A 7935-nucleotide genomic window follows, 5' to 3' on the forward strand; every position below is an offset into this window, starting at 1 on the left:
ACCAGTACAAAGAGGCCCTTCCTTGCAAGGACCAAAGCGTACTCTTTCAAGAGTCACCCATAGTATTGTGGAGAAGAATGACCGGAAATCCCTCACCTCTCGCCTACTGATTCATGGATGGGAATCTCTTCCTCCCCTGCCAGGAAGTGCTGCCTTAGCATTATGCCCTCCCCCCTCCCCGTCCCCCAGAACCAGAGGATGGACACAGGACTCTAGGGAACTGGGGGACTGGGGCAATACAAAATGGTGGCATTAGAAAGACCCGAGGTCGAATCCTGCTTCAGACACTTATTAGCAGTGTGACTCTCCTCTGTGGGCCTCCGTTTCCTCCCCTGCAAAATGGGGACAATTTTTGCATGACTTCCTTCAAAGAGGTTGTCAGGGAAAGGCTGCCACAGTTTGAGCTTTTCCCTGTGCCCACACGGAGCCCCCTGGTCAGTGAAGGATCGAAGTACCTACTGTGTGCCGTAATCAGCCAATCAACAATTACTAACTTCCTCCATGCTTTAGAACTGAAGGATTTCTGGTAAGAAGAGTCCCAGGCAAGAGTCTGTGGACATGCCCGGATGGAGAACGTAGCCCCAGCCTAGAACCCGACTTCGAATGTCCTGTGTGTGCTGCCCGCTCTTCTATTGACCCTCAGTAAGTCGGGACTTTGTTTTAAGATGGGCTTCATACCAGGCTAGTCTAGACCAGGAGGTCATCCAAAGGGTGCCCGACCCGGGCTCATGGCGGGTGGAGGGGGTTCTAGAAAGACAGGAATCTAGAAAAGTGGGAGTCTTCTGCAATTCTAGAACTCAGGGCAAAGGCAGGGCTTGGCCCACTGGGGTCTCCCAGTCTCTCCTTCAGTGCCAAGCCCCAGGCGCTCGGATGGAGAAAGTCCCATGATCCCCTGCTGCACCTGCTGTTAGAAGCCAGAGTTCTTTCTCTGGAGGAGGGCTACAAAGAGCTGGGCTGGAGGCAGCACTGAGTCTAGGGGGGCTAAAGGGCAGTGCCTGCCGCTGCTGCTATTTCCCCAGGGCTCTTGGGCTCAGGGTCCCAGGCTTCCTTTATCAGCGTCTGCAGGTGGTATTGATGCTCTGCCTTCTCTGGCCACACCACCTCCCGTCTGCTCCTCAGAGTGCCTTCCCCGAGCTGCCAGTGGGAGGGGATGACTGGCCCCTTGGCCATCGGAAATGCTCCCCTGGCTAATGGCTGAAAGGGCTGGGCTAGAAAGGGGGGAAGCTGGGTAGCTCAGTGGATTGAGTCAGGTCTAGAGATGGGAGGTCCTGGGTTCCAATTTGGCCTCTTCCCAGCTGTGTGACCCTGGGCAAGTCACTTACCCCATTGCCTAGCCCTGACCACTCTCCTGCCTTGGAACCAATACACAATATTGATTCCAAGATGGAAGAGGAGGGTTAAAAAAAAAAGAATTCTATTATGCTATTAGAAATGATGAGCAGGAGGAAAAAGCTGGAGAAGACCTACATTCTTCTTTATGTTCCCCATTTCATGCAAGAACAAATGTCCACATACAAAGTTCTCTGAAGTTCTAAGATCCAAATTGTCTCCCTCCCCCCTCCCCGAGCCCGCGGGCCATTCGATCTGCGTGATGTGTGGCTAATCTGCAGAACGTGCTCCACGTGGGTCATTTTGGGGAGAGGAGAGTCCGAGAGAGCCGAGTCACAAAGAAAAGCCCAAATGAACACGTGACCTCTAGCCGCATCCCGACTCCGCTGTTCTGTCTCCCGAGCGGGAGAGCATCCTTGGCCTCTGCCCCTCCCATCCTGGGCCTCAGCCCCTCCCATTCTGGGCCCTGCCCCTCCATCATTGGCTTAGCCCCTCCCATCCTTGGCCTTAGCCCCTCCCATTCTGGGCCCTGCCCCTCCATCCTTGGCCTTAGCCCCTCCCATTCTGGGCCTCTGCCCCTCCATCATTGGCTTAGCCCCTCCCATCCTTGGCCTTAGCCCCTCCCATTCTGGGCCCTGCCCCTCCCATTCTGGGCCCTGCCCCTCCATCATTGGCTTAGCCCCTCCCATTCTGGGCTTCAGCCCCTCCCATCCTTAGCCTCAGCCCCTCCCATTCTGGGCCCTGCCCCTCCATCATTGGCTTAGCCCCTCCCATCCTTGGCCTTAGCCCCTCCCATCCTGGGCCTCAGCCCCTCCCATCCTGGGCATCAGCCCCTCCATCATTGGCTCAGCCCCTCCCATTCTGGACCTCTGCCCCTCCATCATTGGCTCAGCCCCTCCCATCCTGGGCTCTGCCCCTCTGCCCCTCCCATCCTTAGCCTCAGCCCCTCCCAATTGCCCCGGATCGCGGCACTGCAGAGTAGCCTTGAACTGATGCAGAGTGAAATAAGCAGAACCCGGAGAACCCCGGGCACAGCCCCAGCAGTATCGCAGGATGATGACGGAGACAGGCGTGGCTACTCTCGGCAATGCCACGAATGTAAGGATAGTCAGCTGGTCAGTTAACAAACATTCATGAAGTACCTACTGTGTGCCAGGCATTGGAGATGCCAAGAAAGAGTCAGCTACAGCCTTCTTTCAGTTATGTCCAACCCTTCGTGACCCCTCCCCCCCTTTCTTGGCCCATAGCGGAGCACTTTGCCATCTCCTCGAGGAATGGTTAAGTGACTTGGCCAGGGTCACATGGCCAGGAAGGGTCTGAGGGCTGGATTTACACTGGGGTCCTCTAACTCCAGACCTCTGCCCCCTCCCTTGTCTCTGTCTCGTCCCTCTGCCTCTCCTCTCCCTCCCTCTTTCCCCTCCTCCGCTGTCTGAGGAGGGAGATAAGGGGAGGCGAGCGGGGGAGCTCCGTTGTCTGTGGGGCAGATTGTTACCGTCGGAAGGGCTTTTCAGAGACCCAAAGAACGGGAGGGGAAAGGGGCCGGGCCAGGGCAAGAGGCGAGCCGACCTGGCTGGCAGAGGGAGCTTCGGCCCAGGCCGCCTTGCAGCTCTGAGTCACCCGAATCCCCCCGGGAAGCCTCCGAGGGTCCCGCCCTTCCTGGTGGCCTCGGTGAGTTCCTGAGGGCGAGATGGAAGGGGCGGCAGGGGGCGGTGCGCTGCGTGAAGCAGCAGCTGCGGGCAGAGTTCGGGCCCCGTGCCCTGTGCGGGAGTGGGGCGGAGCCAGGGCCTGCTCGTTCTAGGGGATGACCAACTGACTAGAGGGCGGCAGAATGCCTGAGCTGAGCAGGCTCTGGGTGAAGTGACTGTCCCAGGGTCACACAGCCAGGAAGTGTCAGGCCACGCTTAAGCGCAGGACAGACACTCCCGTAGTCTTTTGCTGCCAGGTGGCCTTGAAGCCAGGCAGGCAGTCCTCCAGCTGCGTGCGTGATCCTGGTCGAGTCACTGACCTCTTCGGGCTCATCTAGGCTGTCTAGAGGTCTAGACGCCCCCGTCGAGGGCGGGTCCTCCTCTTCCTAGTTAGCACGGAAAGCACAGGTCCAGCCCCGATCACTGTCTAATGCTACTTGGAGACAGAAAGCGGCGGTGGAGGGTGGTGTGACGGCGGGTGGCCGTCTACCTCCAGGCGCTCCAAGCACTTTGGAGGATCTCGAGTCGCGGCAGCGGCAGCGAAGGAGCTCCCCGGCCAGAGGACCTTGTCCAGCGCCTGAATCCTGGCACAGGTGGAGGGAGGGTGCTGTGCGCGCGCGCCGGCATCCCCAGTGCGTGGGTGTGTGTGGGGGTGGGGGGGGAGGGATTGCTCTATCTATCTGTGTGGGCGCGCGCGAATCCCCAGTATGTGCAGAGCGCTGTGCCCGCGCGCACCCGTTTCCTCGGTGCGCCTGTGCCTGCGCGTGTACGCCGTGCACCCCGGGGCAGCGGCCAGCGTGGGGCAGGGATTTTGGGAAGCGGAGCGGAGCGGGCCCTGCGAGGGGCCCCTGAGGGGCAGCTCCCGCCGCTTTAAGGCGTCCCTGGTCTGGCCGTCTGTGGCGCTCTGAGGGACCGGGAGGGGCGAGCTTGGGCCTCGGCTTTCCCCCGGATTAGAGGCCGGTCGCCGCCCCCTTCCCGGGCTCCCCACGCGCTTTTGTTTCCCGGCCCCCGGCCCCACCTCCCCCGGCCCCTCCCATTGGCCAGGCCGGGCCGCGGCGCTCAGGATTGGCTGGCCCGAAGCTTTAAGTGTCGAGCCCGGCGGCCGAGAGCCGCTAGTCCGGGAGAGGCGAAGAGCGTCTCTACGCAGCGAGTCGACGGCGGAGTCTGCCAGGCGGCGGCAAGGCGGCTCCCAGGCGGCTAGCCGAGCCGGTGATCGCTCCAGCGGGCGCTTAGCCCCTCGTCCCGTCCCCTCTGTCCCCGCGCTGCTGCCCCTGCGCGGCCATGTCGTCGGTGGCGCTGGAGATCCTGGGGCTGGGGCTGGGCATCGTGGGCTGGGTGGGCATCATCGTGGCGTGCGGGCTGCCCATGTGGCAGGTGTCGGCCTTCCTGGAAAGCAACATCGTGACGGCGCAGACCATCTGGCAGGGGCTGTGGATGACTTGCGTGGTGCAGAGCACGGGCCAGATGCAGTGCAAGGTCTACGACTCGGTGCTGGCGCTCAAGGCCGAGGTGCAGGCGGGCCGCGCGCTCACCGTGCTCGTGGCGCTGCTCGGCCTGGCCGCGCTGCTGGTGAGCGTGGCCGGCGCGCAGTGCACCACGTGCGTGGCGCCCGGCAAGGCCAAGGCGCGGGTGGCGGCGGCGGGTGGCTCGCTCTATGTGCTCTGTGGCCTGCTGGCGCTCGTGCCGCTCTGCTGGTACGTCAACATCGTCATCAGCGACTTCCACAGCCCGGCTGTGCCCACGTCGCAGAAGCGCGAGATGGGCTCGGCGCTGTACATCGGCTGGGCGGCCGCAGCGCTGCTTCTGCTCGGCGGCGGCCTGCTCTGCTGCGGCGCCTGCGCGGCCGCCGCCCGCGACGACCTCCCGTTCCCCGTCAAGTACTCAGCCCCGCGCCGGCCCACGGCCACTGGCGAGTACGACAAGAAGAATTACGTGTGAACGCGGGGCACCGGCAGCCGGCACGGAGCGGACGCTGTTCTCCACGCTCCGGCGGGCACGGAGGGGGAGCAGAGGGAGGCAAGGCGCGCCCCCCGACCTCTCCCCCCGCCCCGCCCCTGCTTTTCTGCGACCTAACTGCGCTTTGGCATCCGCGACGGAACCGAGGGCGTCACTCTCAGGACCCTCCAGACGTTCCCGCGCGGGTCGTAGAGCCCAATGGCTGGAGTCTGGGGGCAGCGGTTCTGCCGCAAGCTTTGCGGGACTCGGTGCCTCCGGTCTGCAGAGGCTCTCTAGGGCCGGCTCCTCGGACGTCTGCTTAGGCACCTCCCTGCAGCCTGCTCGGGGCTAGATGGAAGCCCGCGGCCCGTCTTCCTTCCTCTCGTGCGCCCCCCCTCCGGGGAGGAAGCCTAAACCCTCTTGGCAGCCCCCCGCCCCTTCTTTCCCAAGGGTCTGCGCTAACTCTGAGACGCTCATTGCCTCGCACTGCCGAGCGGACCCAGGCTCCTGGGCGCAGGGGGGCGCCGGGCTGGAATGGACCGGCGCCCCCTCCGCCCCTTGCCGCGGTGGGCGGTGGGGCCTCCCTTCCCAGACCTGAGGGCTGCTGCCCGGGAGGGGCGGGGCGGGGCCGGGCAAGCCGCTTCTTCCTCCATCCCGCACGGAGCGGCAGCTGTACCTTTGCGCGCTCAGTAAAACGTTTCTCCGTTCCCTGGCCTGTCTGCTTACTCCTGCGCCTTCCGGCCCGGGGTCCACATGCCCGCCAGGGTCAGCCACCTCCCCCGCCTCAGTTTCCTCTTCTGAAACCAGCCACGGCCACTGCGGCCGCCCATTCCCAGCCCGACAGCCCTTGCTCTGAAACCTCTCCTGGGCCTGGGGCAGAGAAGGGGCCCCGGGGAGCCCGGAGGAGGGCCGAGACCGGCAGGAATCTGTCTCTGCCCGTCCTGGTGGGTCAGTGAAAACAGGGGGGAGGGGCGGGGCGGCTCAAAGTAGATCATCTCCAAGTACACACACGCCAGAGCTGGAAGGGAGCTCCAGGCCACCTGGGCCAAGCTGGTGCGCACTCGGGAGGCCCCGAGGGGGAGGGGAGCTGGGGATTCTGGGGCCCGATTGGAACGAAGCCCCCTTGGGGGTGTCCATTGGGAGCCTGGCTGGTTCTTAGCTGGGCCACCCTGGACGAGTCACTTAAGCCCACTGCCCAAGGCCGGCTTGGCTGCTTTGCGGGGCGGGGAGAGGGTCCCTCCCGCCCAGCTCCCCAGGAATGGAGTTCTGGGGGACACGAGCCCCAGAGGAAGCGGCTGGCCACGGGAGGGCTGGGGGAGGGGGCAGCTGACCCTGCCAGCCTCCGGCCTCCCAGCCCCCTCTCTGGCCGGGCAGCTGAGGCCCAGCGAGGAAGTGACTGGCCCAAGACGCTGGGCCCGGGCTGCAGGGAGGAGCCTGGAGGAGGCTCCGCAGGAATGTGCTTAGAAACAGGCGCTGGGAAAGAGGGCTCAGCACATTCCGGGGCCAGAGCCGTGGGGGGGGGCTCTGCGGGAGGGGGCGGGGCCTCAGCGGGAGGGGGAGGGGCGTGCCCGCCCGATGTCCGCCCGGGAACCAGGAGGGCAAACGCTGCCCTGCCGGCCAAGCGGGCACCTGCTAGCTCCAGGGGCCGGGGCAGAACCTGTGTGGAGGGGAGCCAGGGGGAAAGGCCGGGCAGCAGGCGGAAACAAGGAGGGTTCGAGGCTGGCACGGGGCGACGCCCCAGAGGCCTCCCTTCCCACCTCACGTTGGCAGGGGATGGTGGTGGAGGCCCGGGCCAGGGTCAGACAGACCGGGATGGGCTGGGGGAGCCGCCCCGAGGCCCTTCTCCTCCCCGCAGGTCCCTCTGAGGCCTCGGGGCCAACAGGGCTAGTGTAGACGCCCCCAGCTTCAGGAGGCTCCCCAATAGCCAGACAGGCTCTCCTGGGGTCCAAACCCCAGTGCAGGACGGAGTAAGGGCGGTTATGCCCCCTCCCTCCATTTTACAGGCGAGGAGACTGAGGCAGGCCCCAGGCGGCGTCTCCTGCCTCTCCTGGGCTGCCCGGAGGGCAGGTCTCTGCCCACACGCCGACACTGGGGTCCTTCAGCAGACTGGGGCTCCCCGGGGGCGCCTCGGCAGCCCAGCCACGCTGTACTTTTCCAGGACGGATCCCGAAAATCCGGCCCCTTCAGGGAACGGCAACACCCTGGGCGGCCGCCCGTCTCACGTCCGTCAGAGGGCTGGGAGGGGGGCCCGGGCCTGACACAGGGGAGGCCCACGGGGGAGGGGCGGCCCCTCCTGATCTCAGGCCTGGCCTCTGCCCACGAATGCAGCCGCCCTGCAGACTCCGCAGGGCCGCCTGGAAGGAGCCCGGGGAATCCTGGGAGCTGAAAGAGGGCGCTTTATTGCTCGGAAAGGCTCCGGCAGCCTCTCCCCAGAGCTAAAATCTCACAAATAATTTACACGCAGTCTGTAAGAGCACCCCGACGTGGAGCCAGTATTTACAATCGATCCCCGTGTGGAAACTCCCACGCAGAATCCAAAAGCTGAGGGGAGAGAAGAAAAAGGGCTGAAGCGGCTCGCTCAGAGACGGGGCACAGCACCCCCATTTCACCGGGTCCTGAAGGGTGGGGAGGCGGGGGGAGCCCCTTTCGAGCAGGATGCTTTCATTCATTCGACCGGACTCGCACTCAGAGCCTGTGCACAGGTGCTTTCTGAGCGCTCACTCCCTGCCTGCAGAGGGAGGTGGTGGAGGGCGGACTCCTGAGGAAGCCCGAGGAAACGTGGCATAAGGTGCCGGAGAGACCTGGGTTCAGGTCCTGCCCTGGCACACTGCCAGCCCCGGTGGGGGGAGGAAGAGGGGCCTCAGCAGCCGGGCCAATTTTCCAGGAGGGGAAGCCGGGGCCCGGGGAGGGGTGTCTGGGAATTTGAGGTCCATTGAGTCCAAGCTGGACCATCGGACCCACCCCCGATCGCCCAGTGTCCATCTGT

The 7935-nt window shown here is 64.4% G+C and overlaps 2 protein-coding genes across 2 annotated transcripts in view; one reads left to right on the forward strand and one right to left on the reverse strand.

Annotated features, from left to right (window-relative positions):
* The first annotated feature begins 3437 nt into the window (after positions 1-3437).
* Positions 3438-5657, forward strand: CLDN5 (claudin 5). Its single transcript, XM_007490469.3, has one exon. The coding sequence runs from the start codon at positions 4296-4298 to the stop codon at positions 4950-4952; it is 657 nt and encodes a 218-aa protein (XP_007490531.1). The 5' UTR covers positions 3438-4295; the 3' UTR covers positions 4953-5657.
* A 1670-nt stretch (positions 5658-7327) lies between these two features.
* The window catches only part of CDC45 (cell division cycle 45), a 32910-nt gene continuing 32302 nt past the window's right edge, over positions 7328-7935 (reverse strand). Inside the window, exon 19 of the mRNA XM_056821409.1 lies at positions 7328-7490. The gene's annotated coding sequence lies outside the window, so the exon portion shown is untranslated. The remainder of the gene's footprint in view (positions 7491-7935) is intronic.

Source organism: Monodelphis domestica, chromosome 3, assembly GCF_027887165.1.
Source record: "Monodelphis domestica isolate mMonDom1 chromosome 3, mMonDom1.pri, whole genome shotgun sequence".
In the NCBI taxonomy this organism is placed as follows: domain Eukaryota; kingdom Metazoa; phylum Chordata; class Mammalia; order Didelphimorphia; family Didelphidae; genus Monodelphis; species Monodelphis domestica.

What these genes read in the sequence shown, in the direction of transcription:
- CLDN5 (XM_007490469.3), top strand. Translation starts at nt 4,296, where the DNA reads ATGTCGTCGGTGGCGCTGGAGATCCTGGGGCTGGGGCTGGGCATCGTG.